Source organism: Lemur catta, chromosome 6 (assembly GCF_020740605.2).
Source record: "Lemur catta isolate mLemCat1 chromosome 6, mLemCat1.pri, whole genome shotgun sequence".
NCBI classification, from domain to species: domain Eukaryota; kingdom Metazoa; phylum Chordata; class Mammalia; order Primates; family Lemuridae; genus Lemur; species Lemur catta.
The window spans coordinates 96607559-96635243 of record NC_059133.1 but is presented as its reverse complement, the minus strand read 5'-3'; the positions used below and the strand labels follow the sequence as shown (position 1 = coordinate 96635243).

Below are 27685 nucleotides of genomic sequence, written 5' to 3'. Positions count from 1 at the left end.
TTGAGGTTGGGGTGATGATGGACTGACTGTTCTCAAGAGGCAGGGTCCTTCTGCCCCCCACGGGCTTCCTGCTGAGGGAGCACTAACTGAGAACGCTGGCGCTTGGGGGTCTGGGTGCCCACCGTGGCTGCCACCCATTCAGAGGCTCTTCTAGGTGTGTCCAGGTCTTCTCTTTCTCTTCTTTGCCAAAGTCTTGCCAGTTTGTGCCTTGGAAAGATGGTGGAGGGGCAAGGCAACCCGGTCTTCTATCAGGGTTTGGTAATCCCTTATGAGGTCCTGGCTCAGGGGCGCACTGGGCAGTGAGGCCAGCCTCAGCACCTTCTCCTGGTAGTGAGGCAGAGGGTTTGGGCAGGGCCAGCTCCTAGCGAAATTATTGGGACGTGGGTTGGGCATGAGCTGGAGGCCCTGGGGTTCAAACCTCCCACCAGCAGATATGTGTCGGTACCTGTTGAGGGCAGGGGTGCAGAGAGAACAGAAACGTCAAAGGCGAGATCCAGGCGCAGTGGGGCGGGTGAGAGAGGGAAGGCTGGCGCTGCCTTCTACCCCTAGGGAGGGAAGGACACTGATCTACGCCAGTGGCCTGCACCCTGGTGTGTGTTTTGACATTAGGCTGGTGGATTAAGTAGCTAGTGACCTTTCCACCTCTTTGACATATTGTGTATGATATCACAATCTAGATTCTAAGTATCCTTCAAGTCCCCCCTTCTCTGCTAATGGGAAGACCAGTGAACTCAGTGCAAGTGGATTCCAACCTAGATCAGTTGCACTCCTGAAGCCCTGCTTCCTCTGCCATCACACACATTTATTGAGTGCTTACTGTATGCTAAGCTCTTTTTGTAGATAATCATATTTTTCTTTCTTTCTTTTTTTTTTTTGAGACAGAGTGTCGCTTTGTTGCCTGGGCTAGAGTGAGTGCCGTGGCGTCAGCCTAGCTCACAGCAACCTCAAACTCCTGGGCTTAAGCGATCCTCCTGCCTCAGCCTCCCTAGTAGCTGGGACTACAGGCATGCGCCACCATGCCCAGCTAATTTTTTCTATATATATTTTTAGTTGTCCAGATAATTTATTTCTATTTTTAGTAGAGACGGGGTCTCGCTCAGGCTGGTCTCGAACTCCTGACCTCAAGCGATCCACCCGCCTCGGCCTCCCAGAGGGCTAGGATTACAGGCGTGAGCCACCGCGCCCGGCCATCATATTTTTCTTGTACTGCCTTCATAGGACATCACATTTTGTTAGAAGTTGTTTGAAGTTCGTTGAACATGTTTGGTTCCTCAATTAGACACGAGGGGAAGTGGAGCACGGTGCTTAAGAAGCAGCTCTGGAGCTTCACTCCCTGGGTTCAAATCCCAGCTCTGCCCATTGTCAGCTGTGTGAACTCGGACAAGATACTTGAGCTCTCCATCTCAGGTGCGCCCCCTGTAAGATGGGGTTAAGGATAGTTCCTATCCAGATGGTCCTGGGGGATTATATGAAACAGCTAAGGTGACTGGAACAGCAGCTAACGTGACTGGAACAGCACTGCGGTCCTGAGGACTCCTACGAGCCTTACTCCCCTTTGCCTGCCTAGTGTTAGCACCTGTTAATCATCAACAATCCTCATTGCAAGGACAGCAGAGAGAAGCCTCAGCCCTGACTACTCTCTCAAAGTTACCAGCCTTTGGCATCCTTTTTTTTAAAGATTAAAAATCTCCACAGCCTTCCCCTCCAGTCCTCAGTGTTTCGGTTAATGCCCTTGGGATTGGCATTTGAGACATTCCCTCTTCATTTCCCTGCCTCCCCCCTTTCCTGTTACTCCAGCCCAGTGCCTCCACCGGGAGAGCAGGGAAATATCTGTGCGTTCTCACGAAGGCAGGTGGGGAGGAGCTGCAGGGTTCTCCAACAGCTCCTTTCAGTTCCTGTCTGCTCAGACCACTCAACCCTGCCTGCAGGGCTCCAGCCCCTCCTTTTGAACTGACAGCAGGCGGTCTGCCCTTGCAGCCCTGAACCCTGATTTCCTCCTGAAGCCTTCCTGGGTGGGAACACTCCAGCTCACTGCAGTCCCTCTCTTTTCTGAATTTCTGTAATAACATGGAATTTTTGTTCAGTTCCTTTACATAACCTACTTTATCCTCACCTGGTGAAGTAGGCATCGATGATTCCCACTTCATCAGTGATGGAATCAAGAGTAGAGAGACTAAGCAACTTGCCAAAGTGGTGCAGTCTGGACTTTAATCCAAGCCTTCTGGGTCCAGCTTTCATTTCAGTTCTTTCCATTAATAATTGATTTCCTCATAACACTCACTGTCACCAGCCATGGTGGCGCATGCCTGTAGTCCCAGCTACTCGGGAGGCTGAGGCAGGAGGATTGCCTAAGAGTTCTGGGCTGTAGTGCACTATGCCAGTCAGGTGTCCGCACTGTTTGGCATCAGTATGGTGACCTCCCAAGAGCAGCAGACCACCAGGTTGTCTAAAGAGGGTTGGACCAGCCCAGGTTGGAAACAGAGTAGGTCAGAACTCCCATGCTGATCAGTAATGGGATCTCGCCTGTGAATAGCCACTGCACTCCAGCCTGGGCAACATAGCAAGACCCTGTTTCTTAATATAAATAAATAAATAAATAATCCCAAAACACTCTCTCTGTCTCACATTATGGACACTTTGCACATGTAGACTTGCTTTGATAGCTATCTTTTCTTTTCTTTCTTTTTTTCTTTTTTTTTTTCGGGGACAGGGTCTCATTCTGTTGCCCAGGTTGTAGTGCCGTGGCATGATCATTGCTCACTGCAACTTTGAATTCCTAGGCTCAAGTGGTTCTTCCGACTCAGCCTCCCAAGTATCTAGGGTTACGGGTGTATGCCTGTGCCTGGCTGATTTTAAAAAATATTTCATAGAGATGTGGTTTTGCTATGTTGCTCAAGCTGGTCTTGAACTCCTGTCTTGAACTCCTGGCCTCAAGCAATCCTCTTGCCTCAGCCTCCCAAAGTGCTGGGATTATAGGCGTGAGCCACTATGCCTGGCTGGTAGCTATCTTTTCATAAGCTCCTGGTGGGCAGGGACTGAATCACACTTCTCTGTATCCCCAGTGCCTAGCAGGTATTAAGTGCATAGTTGTGGCCCCCAGATTTTAGCTAAATAATTCAGTGCCTCGACTCGCTGTCCTTCCTTTGCCTCCACCCCACCCACTCTTCCAGCTACACTCAGAAAAGAGAGCTTGGTTTTCAGATGACCAGAAGTGGGAAGGTCAGAGACACCAGAAACAGGAACCAGAGGGAGGAAGGGGTTGCCTGCACACGGCAGGCTGGGCAAGCCCCTGGGGAAGGAAGGCATCTTACTTCTTGAAGTTCTCTGGGGGCAGGATGTTGCCGTGGGCATCGAGTGGAGGTGCCCTTGCTTCGCTCCTCAGCTTGAGCTTCTCCACCTCCTTCAGCTCCTTCATCACCCTGAAAATCACCTGCTTCTTCCTATTCATGTCCACAAAGATGGGAGTACAATGGATGAAGGCCAGGAAGTTGCTTCGCCCCATCCGGGAGGGAGGGGGGATGGGGGGCTCGGCTGGGGGCTGGCGGTGGGCATTGGAATTGATCAGCCAGCGCCAGACATTGCTGTCGTAGGGCTGGTTGGGCCTCAGGGGGAAGGCAGCGGGCAAACGCCCCACGTCGAGCCACGTGTGAAAGCCCCAGGTATGCTGGGCTGCGTCCTTCCAAGGGTGGATTAGCCGATGCCGCACCTTGGACTTCATTTCTGTGCAGGGCGGCGGCTTCAGGGCCAGCTGGTGGTAGGCTTGCGGGCGGAAGCCAGGAAACTCCCAGGACTCACCGGGACAGAAGAACTCACGCTGAGCCCACGTTTGGGAGATCGGCAGGGACTCGTGGGCCTGGACCATCTGGGGAGACAAGAGGGAGTCTGGGGATGGCTGTGCCAGCAGGGTGCAGGGCGTGGTGAGGCGCTCGCTCTCCTTCCCTGGCACAGCTGGAGAAGACAAGCCATCGGCCTCCTCCAGCCCCGATCCTCACCTGGACGCTGACGGCCGGCGGAGAGTCATCTTTCTGCCCCGTCCAGCCCTGCTCTGTATCACTCTCACAGATCTCTCATCTTTTATCTTGGCTTTGATTTCCCACCCTCTGTGCTCAGCTTTCACTCTTTACCTTCGCCCCCCGTCTCCATTCTGGTGCCCCCACATTCCTGCCTGGCCCCGTGCCCCTCAGAGGGTGCACCAGGCCTGAGGAAGTCATGAAGGGAAATGCCCCATAGACAGCCCAGCGTAGACACCCACCTTCACGTGCTCCTGGCCCTGGTGACATGCCAGGAAAGTCCTCCAGAAAACGGGGGCTGAGTGTTTTACCATCCCGGTGTCCTCCTGTTACTCTGTCATCAGTGTTTTCCCCTCGCTTCTCATGAAAATGCAAGTATAGAAAGCATCTAGAATGGCAGTTCCTTCCGTGTTTGCACCCTGCTCCTCAGGAAACACGCAGCAGCAAGTAGGTGTCGACACTGCGCTAAGTACTTAGCGCATCTCACTTATCCAGCACAACTCTAGGAGCAAGTATGGCTATTGTCCCCATCTCAAAGGTGCAAAAAGCAAGACACAGGGAAGGTAAGTAACCGACGCTGGGTGCCAAGTGAGTGACAGCTGGGACTTAAACTGTCTGTGCTCCTGCTTGGCACGCTGTGCTGTGTGAAACGGCCTCACTCAGCACAGTGCCCGGCTTGTGGCCTGGCCGTGACAAAAATGCGTCTTTTAAAATTTCTTCTCCTTCCTCTCCACCCCTGGGACTTTTCTTATTCCCAAACTCCACCTGTTTCTTGAGCCTGGTCCCCTATGTCATTTCTGCAGTGGTCTAACCAGGCATCTCCTCTGTTCTAGCTCCATGTTCACATTATTACAGAACAGAGGGAAGACAGTGGGGGGTTTATGTGCCAGGAGGCCTGCTGCCCCGCAGAAAGCATGGGCCACCAAAGGGCAGCCCGTAGCCCAGCAGGGTGCAAAAAGGTAGGCTGCGATGAGCCCACCCCCTACCTGCAGGAAAGGCTCTTTGACAGGAGGTGGAGTACTCGGCCCTCTGAGTGATCTTTGCAGGTTACTGGCCATTCTTCCTCTGGGCCTCAGAGCCAGGAGGGAGGCTCTCCTCCCCAGGGGGGGAGGCCCTTTCTGGCACCATTGTTTGCTGCTGGGGTTGCTATGGTGATGCTGCCTGAGAGGTAACGCAGGGAGGCCTTTACCACCCTTACCTGTCATTGGAGACTCTTTGGTCCCTGGGGCCCCTGGTGGCATTGCAGGCAAGACAGGCAGGGGATCCTGTCTTGTAAATTCTGACTGGGAAAGACGGTAACAGGAGCAGTGTCTGGGGAGGGATTGCCTAGGAAGGCTCCAGATGAGGCTCCCAGGCCTCGGGGCGGGGTAGGGGTGGAGGTGGGAAGGAGGCACCAGGATTGGGCCCATCCTTTCCTGATGTTCCAGGGGGCCTGTGCCTCCTGGCTTTTCTCTCACTGAGGAGCCTCCAAAGACTAAGTTAACAGGCAAGTACAGAGGTTCCAGGGAACAAGGTCACGGGAAGGCTATTTCTGTGTGGGAAAGCATGTGTGCCTGTGCAGACCGTGGGAGGGAGGGGTTCACGTGACAGCCTGTGTGCTCCCTCAAGTGCTTCTTCAGGTCGCTTCAGGCCTTGCCTCTTCCCGGTCTCCACGGTCTCCGTCATCACCCCCTTTCTTTTCCAACTCCTCCTCGTGCCTTAGGGACCAGACACCAACAGACCAGAGACCAGCACTTCCACCCTGGATTTTATTGAGCAGGAAGTTGCAGTAGTGTTCTTGGGCTGGCTCACGTTCACGCGGGCAGCTGGGCCTAGGGTGGCTCTTGGCAAAGCTGAGGTGCAAGCTAAGGAAGCCAGGCAGGTCAGGGGGCCTTCCAGCCTTCTCAAGCCTCTGTCTGAGTTCTCATCAATGCTAGTCTCCCTGGCATGATTAGGGACATTATCAGGGAAATATCTAATGGGGGCATATCTGGGTACTCACACTCTTTGCTTCAGATGCATCTATCTCCCCACCCTATATTCAACTCTTGACCCAATACAAAAGACCTTTTTAACCAGGATTTCTTCGTGCAGGAAAGCTGGCTTGGAAACATGGGGAGGTGAGAGGGAGGAGCAATAAAAAGGACGCTGGCAAGCCGATCTGCTTGCCTGATTGCCTACAGTAAAGAACCCTCCATCCAGGCACCTTGGCCTGGAAGACAATGTGCACTGCAGGTCCTCCCTTCTCTAGGAACCAAAAGCAAGGAACAAAAGCAAACGGAAACCCCTGGTCATCCTACCCACTTTCTGGCAGTCTCTAGATAATGATCTAAGGAAATAAGCTTACATTTATAATTAGAGGAGAATTTGGAGAATTTACACTATTTACAAGAGCCGCACTGCAAGGATCAGGGAAGGTGAGAGACTGCTGGGCACAGAACGGAAACAGTTTGGGGAGTTCCTAATCTCTTGTCATCGTTGCCATTGCCATTCCTACCCTTTAGCTCCTGGCAGGGAGAGTAGAGGAATCAGATTCTCTTGGGAGCATAATAAGGTCCCAGCAGCAGCCAGGGCATGACTGCTGCCTTGGCATAATCAGGCAGGGTAGAGCGAGGAGGAGAGGGACGGCCCCCGCCTGGTGTCCTCACTCGGAGGCTTGGGGTGCACGGAGCCTTGGACTGCCAAGCCACATGAGCTCTGGGGATGGTGGACAGCTTGAGCACAAGGGCAAGGCCAGGTCTCTACCGAAGCTCAGGGATGAACTGGGACCAGTTGATGCCATCAGGGCCCAGTGGGTCCTCCTCCAGGCCAGGGAAGCTGATGTCCAGCAGGATCTTGCTGAGGCTGTCATTCATTGTGTCCAGAACCAGGCCTTCTGTCAGAGAACGATTGGCTGAAAGGCTGGGAGCCTGTGGCTCTTGGGGGCCTGCCTTGGGGACCTCGATATCTGTGGGGCAAGAGCTGCCAAAGGGGTCAGAGGGGAGGTCAAAGGGTTCTGAATTGAGGAGCTCTCGGGGTGAGTCAAAGAGGGGAACACTTTTCAGCGGGGTGGTGCTGAGATCCATCAGCCCCAGGGAGTCAGGCAGGGGGCCAAAGGCACTGTGGGGGGTTCGTACTGGGCTGAAATCCAGCCCTCCCACTTTGGCTGGGGGTGTGAGCTTCCAGGATTCAGGGGTTCTGGGGAGGACAGATTTGCTCGGGGTAGAGGAGATGGGCAACATCTCCTTAATGGGTGTCTTAAAAGGTCCTTCCTCAGCCTGGGAGTAGCCAAGCTGGGCGGCAGGCTCAGAGGAATCTGCTAGGAAAGGAAACTCTGTGGCCCGCTGGGAAGTGTTGGGGCCCTCTGAGAAGAGCAGCTCAGGCTCATCGAGGCAGGGAGGCCTCAGATGCTGTTTCCTTCGAGACCGGCTCATTTCCCTCCTCTCCCTGCGTTTGATCACGAGCATTTCCGAGACACACTGGGCTGGGGACTTGATTCTGCTGTAGGACTTCTTGGACTTTGGGGTGGGAGAGTGGGATGAGTCTTCCCAGGAGTGAGATGATTCCTCTTTGAAAGATGGGGACAGGGAGGGCCACTCTTCCAAGGGAGGGCTCTCCACTTTGATGGGTCTCACTAAGTGCAGTGTTTCCTCCCCGGGCTGGATTTCTTCCTCCTTGATGGACTGAACTGGAAGCAAAGGAGACAGCCCTTCTCCAAGCAGAAGCTTCTCCTCTTTCACTGGGCCTGCAGTGGGGAGAGCAGCTACCCCCTCATCAGCTAGCAGCACCTGAAAGGGAAGCAGAGGTAAGGTGAGAGGGGGCTCTCTCTCGAGGGCTGGCGAGTCAACTCACTGTCACCAGGCAAGACACAAAATCAGGACGACAGTAAGTGACATACTGAAACTGATCCTCTTTTTGTCTTTTTAAAGTCTTTAAAGTCTATTAAGGGCCGGGCGCGGTGGCTCACCCCTGTAATCCTAGCACTCTGGGAGGCCGAGGTGGGTGGATCGCTCGAGGTCAGGAGTTCGAGACCAGCCTGAGCCAAGAGCGAGACCCCGTCTCTACTAAAAATAGAAAGAAATTATCTGGCTAACTAAAATATACATAGAAAAAAAAAAATTAGCCGGGCATGGTGGCGCATGCCTGTAGTCCCAGCTACTCGGGAGGCTGAGGCAGTAGGATTGCTTAAGCCCAGGAGTGTGAGGTTGCTGTGAGCTAGGCTGACGCCACGGCACTCATTCTAGCCAGGGCAACAAAGCGATACTTTGTCTCAAAAAAAAAAAAAAAAAAAAAAGTCTATTAAATACGAAAATATACTATATGATGAAGGTGGTAGTTCAATTCCGGGGGTAAATGATGAGAGCATATAATATGGTGCTGGCATAATTAGTATCTATCTGAGACAAAATAAAATTGCATGCCTATCTTACACCATATACAAAGATTTACACATAAAAATTAAAACCTTAAAACCATACAAAGCCTGTAAGAGAATCTAGGAGACTACATGTACAATCTGAGAGTAGGGGCGACCTTCTTAACCAAGACTGGAAACCCAGAAGCTGTAAAAGAGAAGAGAGACATATTTGACTATATAAAAACGTACAATTTTACTGTGGCAAGAGATACCATAAACAAAGTTAAGAAACAAACAATAGAACTAGAAAAATATCTCTAGCATAAAAGACAGAAGGTGAATATTTTAACAACAAAGAGCTCTGACAAATCAATAACAAAACCTGTGGAAAAATGGGCAATCTCCATACATACTCAATTCATAGAGGACAACTCCAAGTGACCAAACATAACAAGAAGGCGCTCAAACTTACTGATAAAGATAAAATTATAAAGGAGGTATAATAATTTATATACATTAGATTGACAAATATTAAAAAGACTAGTAATATAATTGCTGGCAAAGATATAGATCTTGTCACATATTGCTGGTTAAATGTGAATTATTACAGCTTTTCTGGAAAGCAACCTAGCAATATTTAGAATTTAAAATACCTTTTCGCTCAGAAATCTCACATCTGGGAATCTAACCCATAGAAATAAAAGTACTAGGAAGAAAGATACTTGCAAAAATATTTATTGCAATGTCATTTATAGGGCAAAAAACTAGAAACAAAATGTGCCCATAAAAGTGAAATGGTTGAAAATTTTGTGGTATAGCCACATCATGGAATATTATGTAGACATTAAAAAACAATGAATTAGAACTATACCAAGTGACTTGGAAGAACTTCCATGAGGTATTTATTGTTGAGTTAGAAAAAGACAGATGTACAAAAGTGTGTGCAATATGATCACATTTTCAATGTTCTATGTGTTGTATGTGTGCATATAAAATGGCTATTGCTACATATATGTACATTATACTAAGAGCATGGATAAAATATGGAAGAAAGCATACTAAATTGTCAACATGTGTTATCTGGGGAGCAGTGGTGATATGGGTGGGGGTCGGAAGGGAAGAGGGAGGGGAGCCAAAAAGGAAAAAGGGGCGGGGGAAAGAAACTACTGCATTAAAACCAGAACAGTATACATGCTACAATCACATTAATGCATCTATGCAAAATTATGTATGGTGTATATAATTTTATGTATATTTTAAAAATATTTTTAAATTAAAAAAATAAAAGCAAACCCAAATCACTCTAAACTCCAGAGTCCATGCTATCTCCAGCTCACTGGAGTGGGCAGGGGGAAGCCCTTCACTTTGGTTTCATGTCAGCCCCTGTTCACAAATCCCTCTCTGCAGGGTTATGTGTAGATTTGATGGCTATCTCAGTATGGTCTAAACTTACCCTCCCACCTTCCCCTCAAGCTGTGCTCAACCAGGGGTGATTCCCTACCCCCCAGGGGACATTTGGCAATATATGGGAACATTTTACTTATCACACCCGGGGGTGCTACTGGCATCTAGTAGGGAAGACAAGGGATGCTGCTACACACCCTTCAGTGTACAGGACAGCCCCTCCACTGCCAACAAAGAATTAGCCAGCCCTGAATGTCAATAGGACTGAGGCTAAGAAACCCTGAGCTAGACTGACCCAGTCACGCTACTACTACCAGGTACAAACGGGCATTTCCTGCCTCCATGGCACTGCACATTGGCATGCTCTCTCCACACCTGTTTGCTTCCCCAAACCTGCTTCTCTCTAAGACCTCCCTCCCCTGTGAACTCTTCCTTAGCCAGCCCAGCCCATCTATCACAATCGCCCTTGTCCGAATTTGATAAACTCATCAGGCATTCATAGGCCTTTTGACACCACTTCCACTGTAATCTAAATTCCTTTTCAGCTCTTATAATGCTATTACCTTCTTCTATGTTTTCATGCCTTGTCTACCCAACTAGATTTATAAGCTTCTCAAAGAACACTTAGCAGAGTGCTTTGGAAGCTGGAGGTCCAACATTTCTAATCGACTGGAATCTCTCTCCAGAGAAAAGCCGAGGACGCTTACCTTGGGGGCGATGCGGACTCGCTTGCTGTGGCGGGCGAGCTCCGAGCTCATGAGGGAAGCCGCCAGGGGCAACGGCACCTTTACTGAGGGCTGCAACACCAGTGACTGATTCACTGGGAACTGGATGGGCACCAGGTACGAGCTGACCCGAGGTAGCAGTGGCTTCATCTTCCGCCCTAGAAGGGAACAGCAGTGGTCTGGAGCAGGGGCCCAGGGTGCACCCTCCTCAATCTCAGGAGCTTTGCCCTCCTTCTCTGGGCTCAGATCCCTTTGAGCTGGGAACAGCATCCTGGCATCTGATTCCCTGAAGATACACCCCCCAAGCAAGGACCAGGCCTGACGCCCACTTTGCCATACTAACGTGCACCCAGCGGGAGTTCAGTTTTGATGGTCACATTCCGGCGGAGCTCAGGATTGGGTCGTTTCTGCTGCTGCTTGTGGCAGATGGGGAGAGAAAGAAACCTGGGTTAATAAGGTAAGGGGGGAAGGCAGAACCCCACTAGCTGCTCTGGTACCATGGGATTGAGCTAACAACAGCCCAGAGAGAAAAAGCCGACCTGAGGGGGTAGATGCAGGTGAGCAGTCTCCAAAGCCGTGGTTAGTGGGAAGGTGGACAGCACACAGACATATGACGGCAGGACAGTGCTACCGCCTCACCCGCGTGTCCTCACCACCCCCAAGGGATGCTAAAGCAGGTGGCTATACAGGTGGCAAAGAAAAGCCAGGTAGAAAAGTGAGCTTCATAAAAGGCTGCCGCAGCATGCTCTCTGCCATGCCCTGCTCTGCTCAGCACAGCTTTGAGATGCCCGGTGGGAGGGGAAGAAGTGGGCACATGCCCAGCAGCCTCGAGTTCTCACTCCCAGAGCCTCAGGATGCTCTGTGTTTAGGGTTGGCAGCCACACGGCGGTAGGCTCCCTTCCCCACGTCACATCTTGTCTCTGTCCACTAAAGCTATGCTGAGCAGTGAAAGGAAAACAAGGCCAAGCCCCAAGCCAGATGGAAAGAATCTTACTGATTCCAAGTGCTCGGGCAATTGTGGAGACCCTGGGTCCAGTGGCTGGTGGCGGCCAGGCATTGTGGGAGAGAAATGAGATGAAGTTACCACCAATGTGGTCAATCTGACCAGACTGGGAAGAACATCTATTCCTGACTGATGCCGAGAGACACCCCAGACAGCTGTGCCTCCCAGAGGAAGGGTTATAGCTACCAGCAAGCAGCGTTACAGACACTCTAAAATCCCAACACAGTACTTTCTGAAAAGATGTTCTGGTGGCTCAGCTTCTGGTTTTCAGCCTAAAGGACTTTTTTAGAACAAGGTTTCCCAGAGTTTCTCTATAAGAATCACCTGAGATGCTTGTTAAAAATACAAATTCCCAGGCCTATCCCAGGCCACTGAATCAGGAGCCCTAAGAGAGGGGCCTGGAAAACTGTATTTTAACAAGTGTCTCAGGCAATTCTTATACACAGGAAAGTTAGGGAAACGCCGCCCTGGGAAGTCCTCTCTTTGGGATCAGAATAGTCCTCCCTATGCACTGGTCTAGCACAAAAGTGTGATCTTTGGTATCTGTCAATTGTACTTAATTCAGTGAGTTTTGTGCAAGTCACTAATTGGCTGGCTGGCTTCTAACTATCCCCTGATCAAATGAGAGCATCACAAGGAGAACTTGTTTCTTTTTAAGATGGCTACTATGACCTCCACCTCTGGCCCTATTTAGATGAAACCAGAACACTCACCTTAAACACCTGGTCCAACGTTAAGTAGCGATTGGCACTGGGGTGAATGGTCCAGAAGGAAACCTTGCCATTGGCAGACGTCTCCCGAACAAACATGTCATGGAGAGAAAGGTTGTGGCGAATGGAGTTCTGGAAGAAAAGAAAGACAAACAGTTATCAGCCACTTTATCTTCAGAAACGTCACCTTTGAAACAAATGGGGAAATAAGCCTCAGGCCTCTGGCTCTATACTCAGTACAGGCTTTGTCTGGTATCCTGTAACCTCACCTGTTGGCACCTCTCTTCCTGACACTCCACCCTGCAGAGCTGTCTACCTCGGCCATGAACCCATTTATTCTACGGGGTGCCATCCTTAGGGTGGTGACAAAGGAACTGCCAGGATAGCTGTCAGGGTCTGGGAGAGGAGAGTGAGGCTATGAAGCCATGATCAATAGCAAGATAGGTGGGGGAGAGAAATTAAGAAACTAGGAAATTAACGTGACACAAGAGTATGAAGTTAAGAGTTCTACTGTGGTGAAAACAAAGCAAGACAAAGCAGTCCTGGCTTGGACGTGAGGACCTGTCAGCAGACCTCCTTTGTGCTCTGACACTGACAAACTGTGTGAGCGGCACTGACTCCCGCACCTCTCAGCGTTCCCATGGATACGATGAAGGACAGATCTCTGCCCCGCTATAAATGATATTCGACATTACAGGCAATGAATCTTGGGGCATGATGCTCATAGACAGCGTTCTTCTTTTTCTTCAAGATCCTTTCTGAAAACTATCATGTTATACTTAGCCACTCCAGCTGCCGGTATCTAGGACTGCTGCTCAGTGTAGCACGAAGGAAAGCTTGGGTGCTACACTGAAGGCTCTCCATAAAACTCAGGTAGTAACAGATGAAGTGTTTACAGGGCTCTTATTAAACATTTTGCCTGGATTCAGTAAGATCAGGTCACAATCCACAAGATACATTTGTTTATATTTCTAGCATCCTTTGCACTTAACTGCTGCCCTGAATACAAACTGCAGCACAGCACCAGAGACAAACTGGCAGGCCAGAGTGACCTTGACTTTGGTTGTTATGGGACATATTACCTTCCAGCCTGGCTTGGCAATGTGCTTAAAATAGGGGAAGTGGTCCTCAATCCAAGTATAGATGTCTTTCAGGGTCATGCGCTTCCTCTCGGTGCTGTTGATGGCGAATTGTATCATGGCCATGTAAGAGTAGGGCGGCCGCTCAGACACAGAGTCCTGCCAGGATATCGATGCTCCTGAGGCCTCCTCAACCTGAGGGTTATGAGAAGCCAAAGGGAAAGAAAAAGGAATGACATGGAAGAGTTCACAAGAAGCACTCCCTTGAAGAGCCGGGCCCCTGAAGAACATCCCCTGAGGGATCTTTGTCCCATAGAATGGTACTAGAAAGCAGCTCATTGAGATCACTATTTCAGAGAATAAAATTTTAGGACTGGAATAAATCTTGGAGATGATCTATCCTAGAGCCCAGCCAACAAGGAACTGTTTCTCTGTCATCATTCATTTTGCTGAAAATATTATCTAATAATAAGAGAAAGGCCAGTCCCTTCTAGTTGAAACTTCTCAGGAGGTATATACTTTGATTCTCAAAGGATTTAGTTTATACTAAAACCATGCTGATTTTTCAGACTCGAGGGTCAAGAGACCTAGGTCTTAGTACTATTTCTATTCCTGATGTGATGTGAATAAACCCACCTCATTTCAATGTTTGTTAGAGAGAAACATTCCCAAGAGCACGGGACGGACAAATGTCTGCAAAGCATACATTTTGCTAAGTCTTAGGCAAAGATCTGGTCATTCACATTTTTAAAAATCAAGATGTAACTTTATAAAGTACACAAATTTTAAGTACACAGCTCAATTAATATTAACTTATGTACACATGAATGTAAATTTTCACTTTTAAAGGTTGTTGAATGAATAACAGGTATATCCAATAGAATCTAGATGTATGATAGTGGCAACTACAAAAAAAATAAAAACACCCAGACTACACAATTGGGTCAGATCAACCTTGATTGCTTGGTAGCTAGTTAAAATTCACATCTAACTCACTTTATTTGCTGTTAATGTTATATCTTCTAATAAAACTATCTTGTTATGTTGTATACAATTCATACTGTTGAGCAGTCTCTTTGAAGTTTACGTGGCTTCCCAAACTAAGACCTCTTCATTATTTCCTAAATACCTACTAAGTACCTACTAAGAGCAGAAAACTAAACTCAGTGCTGATGGGAATACAGAGTGAGCCAAGGGAATCTGCCCTCATGGAAATTTCAGATGGGGGAAAAAAGATTCCAGGCAGAAAAGTACCTCAAAAGTTATACAGAATAGCACGAAGCAGAATGCTAATACAAGAACTTGGAAATTCTGCTGCAGCAGGCCACTTAATCCATTTCCCATCTTAGAAATTCCCTGCACTGTCTCTGACTTTCCTGGTGAGTGACAGAACAGTTTACCTTAACCGGTCTCTGCTCCAGGTGACAATTCTCCTTTTCTTCCATCTCTTGCTTGATGCCACAGGATCCCAGTCCATCAGAGCTCATCTTCCCAAGCCACTGGATGTTGGTTAAGCTGTTGTCGAGAGTGCAGCTTGCTGCCTCACTGCCTGCTAGAGGGGAAACAATCCAATGCCCCACTTAGCTCTGCCTGACCACATCCAGTAGGCCCATCAGAATTGGTGGTTGGGGATCACCCCTCCAAGACCTTAGGGTCAGGGAACCCATCCTGAATCTATTGTGGCTCTAAGTTACTCTGCTCCATTAAACATCTCAGGAGAAATTCAGGAGCGTAATTCAAATTACATTCCAATCTGAGCCACACAGAGCCTTAAAGATCAATCAAGGCAACCTTACAAAAGAGCTATTATCTGCACAAAAAGGTCACTTTTCCTCCTCTTGTTTCAGTCTTCTTTATTAAGATGGAGAGATTCCTACTTCCTTATAGGATCAGTGGAAAGGATAAATAGAAATAATAACTCCTTTTCCAATATAAAGAAGGCAACAGAAATGCTAAATTATAACTGTAACCTTTTCAACAATACCACAAAGTATCTAGGTCAAAGTTTCAGGGTGAAAAAAGACTTTCCCTTGCCTCAGGCTAGATGCCTGTTTGTTGCAAGCAACAGGACTAACTGCAGACCTTGCTACCTGAGAGGAAAGGCTGTGCTCCTAACCCCTTTGCCTTGCAGACCACATACCACAGCTCTCTCGTCTCTGCCCCAAAACGGTTCCAGGTGGTCTAGGAAGATTCATGTCCCTAGTTGCAGGTTTTGGTCCCAATGTCTCAGTGATCACTTCTGTCTTCTTAACATCATTGCTGGTTTGGGCTTGAGGCTGGAGTCCTGGAGGGTGAGTTGGGGCTCCCCCACAGCTGATGAGGATGAATTTGTTGGGCCCACTGCTGCCACTCTCTTTGCCCTTGGCAGTCAATGCTGTGATGATGCTTTGGATATTGGCATTGTTGGGGATGGCCACCACCTGGGTATTGGGCATGGTGGGATGGTTAATAATCTTGATCCCAGCTGGAAACTTGCAGGAGTTCAACTCTGCCACCTCCTTGGAGGCCTGTGCTTGACTAGGCTCCTGTTGGGCAGGGACTCTCTTAGGTTCCTCCTCTGATGTTTCACCTGAGGCATTTTGAACAGGAAGGGGCAGCCTCCGTCTTTTGAGAATGAGTGGCCGACGGGGGCTGGTTCTCATTATGAATCTATGTTTTCACTCTCCATTGAGAATCATAAGCATGGACCCTGGAAAGTGCAAGGAGCAGCAGGATGTCAGATTTGTTAGACTGAAAGGTGTTCCTCTTTATATGGCTAGGTGCATGAGTGCAAAGGCCCAGGTGAATGCTCCCTGAGCCTCCGAAAAGACCTCAGTCAATAAGATGAGCCCTACTGACCAAAAAAAAAAAAGCTAAAATTACAGCAAATAGAAGCAATTCAAAAGGGGAAAGGGGGGCCAGCATGGTGGCTCACGCCTATAATCCTTGTGCTCTGGGAGGCCCAGGTGGCAGGATTGCTTGAGGCCAGGAGTTCAAGATCCAGCCTGGGCATCATAGTGAGACACTGGTCTCTACAAAACAAGAAAATATTAGCTGGGCGTTGGGGCATGCGCTTGTAGTCCCAGCTACTGAGGAGGCTGAGGCAGGAGGATGACTTGAGCCTAGGAATTGGAGGCTGCAGTGCGCTATGATTGTGCCACCGCACTCTGGGCTAGGCAACAGAGCAAGGCCCTGTCTCAAAAAAGTATATTTTCTTTCACAATTTGCAATATATTTATATAATGCCATTTTAGTACTTGCACATGGTTATACATATTTTACTTTCTAAGCATGCTTTGTTGATTTTAATAGATACATGGAACACTACTGCAAAATAAAATTGTATAATCCTATTTTGAGGTACTTTGAGATACAGAGGAGTTGGCTATTTCTTTTTTAGGATACCTACTACCTCTCCAAAAATGATGGCACTTCTTTAACATTTGCCATCCACTTAAAGGTCATGGGCACTCCCCACCCTGCAGCCTCTTTTTTCTTTATATCTAGGTTTCTTCTACTTGCAAATCTCAGTTTTACTTTCACCTCTTATCTCTCCAGGCCTCCCTCTGTCCCCCCATCAATCAGTAGATACTATTCTTTTTCCACAGGATATCTAAGTCTTAATTTTCTCTTCTATTTCCTGACCAGCCTCTTATTATTGCCAACTCTTTCTGGCCCAGAAGACTTCCAGAGTGACTGTTCTGACTCCACCACCATCCTGAACAGGAAAACCTCGCTATTCTGTGGAACCAGGAGAAAGGCCCTGCAATAGAGTAGGATGGAGGCAGTGTTGCCTAATGGTGAGAGCGCCTGCGAGTAGGGGAGTGTGTGTGCGGGTTGATCTTTGACTCAATGCAGAACAAGCTTAGTCTTCATCCCAGCCAAGTCCTCACTAAGAAAGCAGGCCACCCCAGCCCTCCCGAGCCTGTGGGCAGGGTGCAGAGGTCAAACTTCCAGAAAAGGCCCAGGGGTGCTTTGAGAAGGAAGTGAGAAGGCCAAGACCTGGAGGTTGGATGCAGAGAAAATTTGCACCATCTCGCTCAGACCTCCTTCCCGTGTGGCCCCAAATCTCCACTCGTGGCCCGGGCCCCGCTGCTACATGTCGCGACCTCCGCGCCGGGAGGACTTGCGGAAGCGGCGCCCGAGCCCCTGCTCCCTGCCACTGGCCAGGCCGGGCCTCGGACTCCATTCCTGCGCCCCGCTCACCTCCAGACTGCAGCCGCCGCCGCCGCCGCCGGGCTGTGGCTGGGAGGGCGGGCTTCGGGCTCCTCCAACCTGGGGGCCGAGCCGGGGCCCCGGGCAGGGACTCGCGCCGGGCCGGCCGGGTCCCCGGCCGTGCGGGAGGGGCGGGAACCCCGGGGGATCCCGGGAGGGGAGGGGGTCCCGGCCCGGGGCCGGGGGTGGGGTCCGGGACCGGAGCTTTCAGTTTGTTCCGCTGTTTGAAATTGGCGCCGGCGGAGCGTTGCGGTCACGTGACGGAGCGTCGCCAATCGGCGCCGGCCTTGTCTCCGCGTTCCGGGGCCGAACGCTCTGCGCCCTGACAGGAGCGGCGGCCGGGCCTTGCCGGGCGGGTAAGGCGGGCTGCAGGCAGGCTCGTGGGGGGAGAGGTGGCTGTAGGGGGTCGGGGACCAGCCAGAGGGGTCCCCGCGGCCGGGCTGGGTGAGCGCAGGGACAGTCTGGGGACGCGCGGAAACGGCGCGGGCCGGGGCCGGCTCCCTCGGCCTACTTTCCCTCCCGCTCCCCGGCCCCGATCCCGGCGACACGCCCCCTGCCTCGGCTCGGGGTTTCTTACCCCTTTAGTGGTCTGTTGTAGTTGACGTCCTTCCTGACGGAAGTTGTTCCCCAGTTAACGATGTCTCGATCCCCCGACTAGACTGAGTTTCTTGAGGGCTGCGTATGATCTTGTTCAAGTTTATTCCATCTTAAGAAAAAGTACATACAATCTTCAAGTACTGACCTGTCTTTTGCTCCCCTCCCAAAGCCATGCCTTTAGATATAATAAAGTGCTTTATTTATTTACTTATTCAGTTGATTTTGTTGAGCTACTATGTGCCAGGCACGGCTAGGCTCTGAAGATCCAATGGCAGACAAGGATTTTCCTTCCCCTGAGCTTATAGTCTAATGGAGGGAGAGAAGAACATTTTCAAAGAATCAAATAAGCAAATGTAGAAATATAACTGTGACCTGACAAATTAAAGGTCCCATTAAGGAGTTATCAGGTAGGACAGGAAAGGCTTTTCTGATGAGCTGAAGCTTGGTGTGAAATCTGATGCCTTTTGCAAAGAAGAGAGGGAAACCGTCTTAAGCAGATGGAATCATGTCTGCAAAGGCTGTGTGGCAGAAGAAAGCATGGTGACACAAGGCTGGGCTAAGAGACCTGAATGGAGTGTGGTATAGTTGCAGAGGGATCCAGAGGAAGCCGGGCCTTAGCCATACTGAAGAGTTTTGTACTTATCCAAAAATTAAAGGAAGCCAATCAAAACTTTAAGCAGGCCGGGCACGGTGGCTCACACCTGTAATCCTAGCACTCTGGGAGGCCGAGGCGGTTGGATCGCTCAAGGTCAGGAGTTCGAGACCAGCCTGAGCAAGAGCAAGACCCCGTCTCTACTAAAAATAGAAAGAAATTAGCTGGCCAACTAAAAATATATAGAAAAAATTAGCCGGGCATGGTGGCACATGCCTGTAGTCCCAGCTACTCGGGAGGCTGAGGCAGAAGGATTGCTTAAGCCCAGGAGTTTGAGGTTGCTGTGAGCTAGGCTGACTCCACGGCACTCACTGTAGTCCGGGCAACAAAGTGAGACTCTGTCTCAAAAAAAAAAAAAAAAACTTTAAGCAGAAGTGAGTCCAGGTCAGATTTATATTTTAAAAGGTCCCCCTGCAGGGGGTACCAGAGTGGATTAGAGTTGACCATTTAGGCTATTGCAATACTCTAGGCAAGAATTGCTAGAACTTGAAGAAGGGTGGTGGGGAGAGAAAGAGAGGAAGAGAGAGAGGAGGAAGAGTGAGAAGAACTTTATTGAAGACATGTTTTAAGAGGCAAAATTGACAGGGGTTGATATTGGGTTGTATGGCAGAGGAAAATATCAAGGTTTTTGGTGCATAACTGAAGGAATGATGCCATTCCTTTCCAGGGTCTTGGAAAACAATCACTTTGGGGGAATGATGGATCATGAGTTCAGTTTTAAACATGTTGAATTTGAGGTGCATTTGAGACATCTACTTGCTATCAAGTAAGCAGTGTGATATATGGATCTTGAGCTTAGAGAATTTTAAGATGAATATCTAAATACTGAAGTCATCTACTTCAGGTGGTTATTGAAATGTGAGCAGATGAGATTGCCTAAGAAAAGTGTATAGAGTGAGAATGGCTCCAAAGCACAGCCAGAGGGGAAGGCCTTAGATAGCAGAATGGACTGACCTCTAATAAAAGCAGAAAGAAAGAGGATGTATGCAGATATATATAGGTTTATATGTTTGATTTCTGGAAAATAAGAGTATTTCCTTTGATGTCTTCTGTCCTTTGTATTGTTTGTCAAGTAGGAAGTAAGGTCATTTGTTGAATAAAAAGGAGTTTCTGAAGTTTTAAGAAAGTGGAAAAGTTTTAAGATAGCCTTTGTGGAAAATGAATTGATCAAGGCAACAGTAGGATTACTGAGCATTACAGTGCCCATTTGAGGCTGGTGACTTTCAATAAGTCATGAATTTCAACACTTCTCACTGTAGCCATTGCTACCACTGCCATCTCTCCATTAGACACTTGCAGTAGCCTTCTGAGTACCCTGCTTCCTTATCCACCCCCCCACCCCGTCTCCTCAACCAGCTTTTCTCACATGGTGCCCACCTAGAATAGAGTGTCTTTTAAAAGTATAAATCAGATTGTGTCCCTTCCCTGTCCAGAACTTTTCAGTGGCTAAGAATAATTAAATCTAAACTCCTTAATGCTGTGTCATTTGAACTGCTTTCACAATGTCCTTACTGTTTCTTGAACAGGTCAGACATATTCCCACCTTGGAGTCTTTGCACTTACTATTCTCTCAGGCTGGAATATTCTTCCCTCCTGTAATTCCATTGCTTGTTCATTCTCCTTTCTTCATTCAGGTCTTTGCTCAAATATCAATTCTTCAGATTGTTATTTCCTGAAAACCCTGTCTAAAATAGCACTCAGTCAGCTCAACCCCTTGTCCTGTTTAATTTTTCTCCATACCTTTATTACTTCCCAACTAAAGTGTAAATACCATGAAGGCAGTGATTTGATTTGATTTTGTTCTTTGGTATATATTTTCAGTACCTAGAATGGTGCCTAGCACACAGTAGGCACTCAGTAAGTATTTCTTGAGTGAATGAATGAATGAACAAATGGATATATTTATTACTTGGTTCTCCCTAAAATGTTAGTTCCTTGAGGGTAGAGACTTTGTCCTTCTTCTTCCTTCTTTCTTCTTCCTTCCTTCTTCCTTCTTCCTTCTTTCTTCTTCCTTTCTTCTTCTTCTTCCTTGACAGGGTCTCGAGCTACAGTGCCCTGGTGTCATCACAGCTCACTACAACCTCAAACTTCTGGGCTTAAGCGATCCTCCTGCCTTGGCCTCCTGAGTAGCTGGGACTACAGGCGAGTGCCACCATGCCCTGCTAATTTTTCTATTTTTTGTAGGGATGGAGTCTCGCTCTTGTTTAGGCTGCTCTTGAACTCCTGGTCTCAAGTGATCCTCCCGCCTCGGACTCCCAGAGTGCTAGGATTACAGGTGTGAGCTGCTGCACCCGGCCTTTTTTTTTTTTTTTTTATTCCTTTACCTGTATCACAACTGCCTAGTCATATAAGTCAGAATATATTATTTTTTGTGGGTGTTGATTGAATCACTGAATCATGAATGTATAGTGGAACCAATTTGCTCTGTTGTGTGACTTTCCAGCATGCTCAGCTGCACCTCCCATTTAGCCTTCTACCTATTGCATCAACCCTGTGTCCCACCCTTCCATCAAAGAAGCCCTCATTAGAGCTGATCTGGTTACTAGATCCAATGGACACTTTTTCAGATTTTTATTACTTTCTGGGTCCTGTTGACCTGCCTCTGTCTTACCCTCCCATCTCCACTGGTTTTGGACCCCATTATTTCTCACTCAGATGACATATTGACCTCCAAACTGGTCCCCCTACTTCCAGGGTATTTGTTCTCTCTTTCACACTGCTGCCAGGATTATCTGTCTAAAAAACACAAACAAATAAAACAAATATGGCATTTATGAAACAACTGAAAATGTGAACACTGGCTGGGTATTTCATAATATCAAGGAATTTATATATATGTGTGTGTGTATGTATATTTAATTTATTTAGTTGTATTAATGGGAATGATAAAATGAGAATATATTTTCTTCAAAATAATCCAGGGGTAGGGGAAGTAGATAGGTGTATTGATGGGTCAGGATTGGCCATGGGTCACTTGTTGTTGGAGCTGGATGATGAGGACATAGGGGCCTATTATGTTATTCAGTCTACTTTTGTGTATGTATGTTCAAAATTATCAAGGGTGAAAAATTAAGGAAAAAAAACCAAGTGTGATCACATCCTTCTGCTTGAAAGTCTTCAAGACTAAAGTACAAATTAATACGGCCTCACCTGGTTTTTTTGACCTGACCCTAACACCATGTTCAGCATCAGTTCTTGCCATTCGTCTATTCATACTCTGTATCCAGCTACGCTGAGTTTGTAATTCCCAGAATTTACAATACTCCTTCATGTCTCCATGCCTTTTTGTATGTTGTTCCCCAGGCTGGAGTGCTTTTTTGTCCTAGCCCTTCCAAACCTAAGTCAGCTGTCTCCCTTTCCAGAAAGCCTCCCTGAAGTGAATGGAAGTATACTGTATTCTCATATTGTATTGTAATTATCTGTCTCCCTCTGCTAGACTCTCAGCTCCTTGAAAACAGGTACTGCTGTGTGACTGCAAGTGCTTGGCACTTAATAAATAAGTGTTGAATAAATGGTTATTCCTCTTTAAATTCCCAGCACCCAGCATGGGACTTAACACATACTAGTAAATGTTAATTGAATGAATGTTGTTAAATATGAATACTGTGTTTTTGCCTAGTGGTGTAGGTATAGGAAGCTGTGGTCCCCAGAACCTTGAGGTAGGAGTGGTAGTTTATGGTAGAATTGGCTGGCAAACGATCAGGAAGAGCTGGGGAATTATCTGAATTATTTTCTCCCAGCTTTTGTTTTTTCTCTACAGGCACGGGTTAAAATTGGAGCCTATTTCCCAACCTGAAGACAAACAGCATCATGTGGTTACTAACTGCTCTTCATTCACCTATTGATGCCTCCCAGAAAAAAACGGCCCCAACGTTCCCAGAAAGCCCGGCTGCTATTCCACCACCAACCACTGGAGGGCCCCAAACACCGCTATGGATCACCACAGCTTCCCATCACTCACACTCGACAGGTGCCTAGCAAGCCCATTGACCACAGCACCATCACTTCCTGGGTAGGCCATGGGATTCTTACTTTGAGTTTTACTCTGTTAGACTTTCCAGCATGCTGACTTTTCTGTCCCTTGAACCAGAGCCTCCAAAGAATAAGAAGATTCACAGGGGCAGGGGCAAGGAGGTAATGTACTCTTTGTCTGTGGTTAGCCATCTGGTGTATCTTCTTTTCTCAGTTCAAACTGAGGAATGGGGCTGGGTGTGGTGGCTCACGCCTGTAATCCTAGTACTCTGGGAGGCCGAGGCGGGCGGATTGTTTGAGCTCAGGAGTTCGAGACCAGCCTGAGCAAGAGCAAGATCCCATCTCTACTAAAAATAGACAGAAATTACATGGACACTAAAAATATATATAGAAAAAATTAGCCGGGCATGGTGGTGCATACCTGTAGTCCCAGCTACTCGGGAAGTTGAGGCAGGAGGATCGCTTGAGCCCAGGAGTTTGAGGTTGCTGTGAGCTAGGCTGACACCAAGGCACTCTAGCCCAGGCAACAGAGTGAGACTCTGTCTCAAAAAAAAAACCAAAACCAGAAACTGAGGAATGGCTTAGATGAGATTGGAGTCCTATCCCTCCTCCCCACCTCCATCCCTCTGAAAGAGTTCAGTGTAAAAGTTTTTCACTCAGTAACTGGATAAGAAAGCAAGACATGTGTGAGAACAAGTAAAAGATGAGATTGTTCCTTAAATTTCATGTGAAAGTGGAATATTTATCCAGGCACTCTATTTACTGTTCAATGGAATGAACCTTGAAAAAAAAATCCACAAATATGGCATATGTTATATTTTCACAGTTTAAAAGCCCTGGGGGCCGGGCGCGGTGGCTCACGCCTGTAATCCTAGCACTCTGGGAGGCTGAGGTGGGCAGATCGTTTGAGCTCAGCAGTTCGAGACCAGCCTGAGCAATAGCGAGATCCCGTCTCTACTAAAAAAAAAAAACTAGAAAGAAATTATAGGGACAACTAAAAATATATATAGAAAAAATTAGCTGGGCGTGGTGGCATATGCCTGTAGTCCCAGCTACTTGGGAGGCTGAGGCAGGAGGATTGCTTGAGCCCAGGAGTTTGAGGTTGCTGTGAGCTAGGCTGACGCCACAGCACTCTAGCCCGGGCAACAGAGTGAGACTCTGTCACAAAACAAAACAAAAGCCCTGGGAAGAGAATATAACTACTACACAATAGGGAAATAGTGTAGCAAAAGGGCCAGAGAAAAGCATTAGCTCTGCATAAATGTGTTTAATAAATATAACTTGTTCAGGACTTCTTGGAAGAACCATAATACTTGCTTCAGGATTGTGGAAGAAACTTAAACATTAGAATCTTATGGGTGAGAACAGGAATGAACATTTATTGAATACTCATTATGGGCCAGGTCCTCTGCTAGTTGCTTTTTGTACAGGATCTCACCCCCTATTGTCAGACTCAGCCGTTCATTATTTCCTGAGGGCCTTCTTTGTCCCAGGCATCTGCTAGGTACTGGGGATCAATGGTGAATAAGACTGCTGGTCCCTGCCCTCATGAAATTTAAAGATAGTTAAATAAGTTGCAGCCATATGGTCTGATACATTGAAAGAGGCACTGTACCCTTTCTTACAGATGAGGAAGCAGAAGACCAGAGAGATGGAATAACTTGCCCGAAGCTTTCTATTACTATGCCATTAGACAGCTATTTTTGTTTTGTATCCATTATATAGTGGGGCCCCATTTAGGATTCTGGCTGTAGTTTTCTCTGTTAGGTTAGTACTTGGTAGTTGGCTTGCCTCACTTTTTTTTTTTTTCCAATGTTTAGATATCACCTGAGTTTGATACAACAGCAGAAAGCCAGTTCCCAGCCTACCGGAAACATCATTACCGGGACCAGGCAAGACATTCAAGTCGAAAATCTACCACCTCCAAGTTTCCACATCTAACCTTTGAGAGTCCACAATCTTCTTCCATTTCAGAGACATTGGAGATCCCCTTAATTAAGGAGTGCCCCAATCAACCAGAAACGGACAATTCCAGAGGACCCTTAGTTCCAATGCTCAGTCCCCAAAGTTGTGGGGACCTGTCAGTACATGCACTTCAGAGTTTACCTTATGTGTTCATTCCCCCTGATATCCAGACCCCAGAGTCCTCTTCTGTGAAGGAAGAACCTGTTCCCCCCGAACAGAAGGAAAATAGCCTTCCAAGCTGCTCTCTTCACACTACTACTACTAGCAGCCCAGAGCCTGGGCCTATTCTGGTTAAAGACACCCCTGAGAACAAGTATGGACTAAAGGTCACGTGGAGGAGACGACAGCACCTGCTTGCTTACCTCAGGGAACGAGGGAAGCTGAGCAGAAGCCAGTTCCTTGTGAAAAACTGACTACCTCTCTCATCAACAGTCTCCAGAAATTGCTGATTTTCATAGAGTTGCTAAAGTCACTTTTCTGGCTCTCAAGAGTATATAGATAAAATAAAAGGGAAATAACACAAATAGAAAAAGAAGGTATTTTAACTAGAGTCCTGGAGTCACAAGGGAATTCAATTCCCTGATTTGCTTTTTAAGATACCTTGTGTCATAAACTGTTCACTTCATATTTTTCTTATATTAACTGTTTAAAATGTATGTAAATAAATGGTTGCAGAAAGTTTTTAGAGAACTCTGCTTCTGTCAGTGCAGCAATATTGCCCCATCCACAAAAGGTCTTTCTTTCTTTTTTTTGAGACAGAGTCTCTGTTGCCCAGGCTGGAGTGCCATGGTATCAGCCTAGCTCACAGCAACCTCAAACTCCTGGGCTCAAGCAATCCCTCTACCTCAGACTCCTGAGTAGCCAGGACTACAGGCATGCGCCACCATGCCCAGCTAATTTTTTTCTACATATTTTTAGTTGTCCAGCTAATTTCTTTCTATTTTTAGTAGAGACGGGGTCTCGCTCTTGCTCAGGCTGGTCTCAAACTCCTGAGCTCAAGTGATCCTCCTGCCTCCGCCTCCCAGAGTGCTAGGGAGGCCTACCACGCCCAGCCTCACAAAAGGTCTTTCTTAATTGTTAACTTAAACCATTACTCATTAATTCTTTAATCATCTCACTCAAACTAATTCATTCCACATTATATATATATATTTTATTTTTTTCTATTTTTAGTAGAGATGGAGTCTCACTTTTGCTCAGGCTAGTCCTGAACTCCTGACCTCAAGCTATCCTCCCACCTCGGCCTCCCAGAGTTGTAGGATTACAGTCATGAGTCACTGCACCTGGCCCACATTTTTTTTTTTTTAATTGAGACAGAGTCTCTTTCTGTTGCCTGGGCTTAGAGTGTAGTGGTGTCATCATAGCTCACTGTAACCTCAAACCCAAGTGATCCTACTGCTTCAGCATCCTGAGAAACTGGGACTATGGGCACATGCCACCATGCCCAGCTAACTTTTTTGGTTTTATGTGGAGACAGTCTCACAGTTTCCCAGGCTGGTCTCCATCTTCTGCCCTCAAGTGATCCTCCCACCCTGGCCTCCCAAAGTGCTAGGATTACGGGTGTGCTGGCCTCATTCCACAACTCTGTCAGGCTTAATGGCAGCCTCTTCTATGACTTGATGGGTGGAAAAAAATCAAAGCAAACGGTGACTTTTTCTGGTTGACTGCCACCTCTGCAACCTTGGCTCACCTGCTGAAAAGGCAAGATGAAGAAAGGGCAGCAAGCCCTGCTTTAGGGACTACATGGGATCAGGAGAGATAAAGAGGACATAGGTGAGCTTCTAGGTTTGCTTGTGTTTTTATTTCCAATCAAAGAAATCTGTAAATACTAAATAGGGTAGGAACACAGTCTCTTATAATAACTGTTTAAACTGCATGTGGAAAGTTTTCAAAGAATACTACTTATTGTAATTAATGCAGAAGGACTGCCAAATCAACAAAATGTCTCACTTGTACTTTTACCGATACAAATAGGATCTTATTCAACCCCATTCATTCAGCATTTAAAAACCTACTGTGTATCAGGTCCAGCCCGAGCTAGATCAAGCAGGGATTACTGTGCTTATTTTATAGATGGGAATTTGAAACACAGAATGAACCATGCTCAGGGTCACACAGTGAGTGGAAGTTGACCCAGTGGATGCAATGCCCTGTTCTCCTAGCTTGTCCCAACTTCTATGCCTCCTAAAAAATTAACTTCTAGGTTCAAAACCAATGCAGAAACAAACTTTGACCTCGTGATGCTATAAAGTCAATATGCAGTAACTCCTGTCAGGTTGTTCTGTAGGGACTACAGAGATATGTGTATGTTGCTAGCAAGAAAGGAACTGGCAGTTGGGGACATGATTTACTGGAAAGAGCACAGATTTAGATAGTAGATCTCAATATGCGCTATGGATGTTTGAAGTTGGTCCACAGTCATTCGAGAGAGGGATGGAAGGATTCCCTGGATCCCCCGGTGTGCTCTAGGAGCAGGTCTAGGAACAACCTAACAGCTTGGGCCGGAGTAGGACAGTCTGCATCAGTTTTGCGCAGTTCAAGGGCGAGGCCAGGCTGTGAGAGATGCGTTTTGGGGAGAGTGACTACTGGACAGGGCACCAGTGCGGTTCCAGCAAGGCCCCGGTAACAGAGAAGGGGCGAGTGTGAGGGAGCAGAGGTCCGTAAACGCTTACACGACAGACCTCGGGAAGCGCTCTGGGTGGTCTCCGGGCACAAATGGTGGGGGTGCGAGGAGCCGCCCGGGACGTGGCAGTGGTGGGGGACGGGTGGCTCCTCCGACGGACTCGCCAGACGGCCGCGGGAACCGGGCAGCGGAAGCCAACACATCCTGCGGCCCTCAGCCCCCGCTCTGCGCGGCCCTCCGGGACACCCTGCCTAGGCGCCGCGCGTCTTCCCCGCCCCGGCGCAGGCGCCTTTAACTCCGGGCTCCTCCCGCCCTTAGAAACCCTCCCGCATCGCCGAGTGGAGGCAACAGCCAATGAGGCAGGAGCGGCGGGCTCACGGGCCAATAGGCGGCGGCGACAGTGCGGGGTGTGGTTGCCAGGGGGCGGGGCCGGGCG

At 48.0% G+C, this 27685-nt stretch overlaps 3 protein-coding genes across 12 annotated transcripts; 1 reads left to right on the top strand and 2 right to left on the bottom strand.

The window, feature by feature from the left end:
• Positions 1–5068, bottom strand: TEX52 (testis expressed 52). Its single transcript, XM_045554591.1, has 3 exons — positions 4997–5068; positions 3312–3862; positions 1–445 (listed from the first exon to the last, which is right to left on the bottom strand). The coding sequence occupies exons 1-3, from the start codon at positions 5066–5068 to the stop codon at positions 151–153; spliced, it is 918 nt and encodes a 305-aa protein (XP_045410547.1). The 3' UTR covers positions 1–150.
• Positions 5069–5739: 671 nt separating this feature from the next.
• Positions 5740–17689, bottom strand: FOXM1 (forkhead box M1). 5 transcript variants are annotated; one of them, XM_045554588.1, is made up of 9 exons: positions 17432–17689; positions 15387–15935; positions 14647–14798; positions 13250–13441; positions 12171–12299; positions 11449–11493; positions 10798–10867; positions 10437–10612; positions 5740–7756 (listed from the first exon to the last, which is right to left on the bottom strand). In XM_045554588.1, exons 2-9 carry the CDS (start codon positions 15886–15888, stop codon positions 6731–6733), a joined length of 2292 nt encoding a protein of 763 aa, XP_045410544.1. In that variant the 5' UTR covers positions 15889–15935; positions 17432–17689; the 3' UTR covers positions 5740–6730. The 5 variants fall into 5 exon arrangements, with proteins under 5 accessions (XP_045410544.1, XP_045410542.1, XP_045410545.1 ...); XM_045554586.1 differs by having other exon boundaries at positions 10798–10870; positions 17432–17672; XM_045554589.1 differs by having other exon boundaries at positions 10798–10870; positions 14647–14795; positions 17432–17672.
• Positions 17690–17713: 24 nt separating this feature from the next.
• Positions 17714–25310, top strand: RHNO1 (RAD9-HUS1-RAD1 interacting nuclear orphan 1). Of its 6 annotated transcripts, none has more exons than XM_045554585.1 (3): positions 17714–17796; positions 22450–22659; positions 24482–25310. In XM_045554585.1, exons 2-3 carry the CDS (start codon positions 22534–22536, stop codon positions 25037–25039), a joined length of 684 nt encoding a protein of 227 aa, XP_045410541.1. In that variant the 5' UTR covers positions 17714–17796; positions 22450–22533; the 3' UTR covers positions 25040–25310. The 6 variants fall into 6 exon arrangements, with proteins under 6 accessions (XP_045410541.1, XP_045410538.1, XP_045410539.1 ...); XM_045554582.1 differs by having other exon boundaries at positions 22450–22701; XM_045554583.1 differs by lacking the exon at positions 17714–17796 and adding an exon at positions 18429–18444 and having other exon boundaries at positions 22450–22701.
• The last annotated feature ends 2375 nt before the right edge of the window (positions 25311–27685 follow it).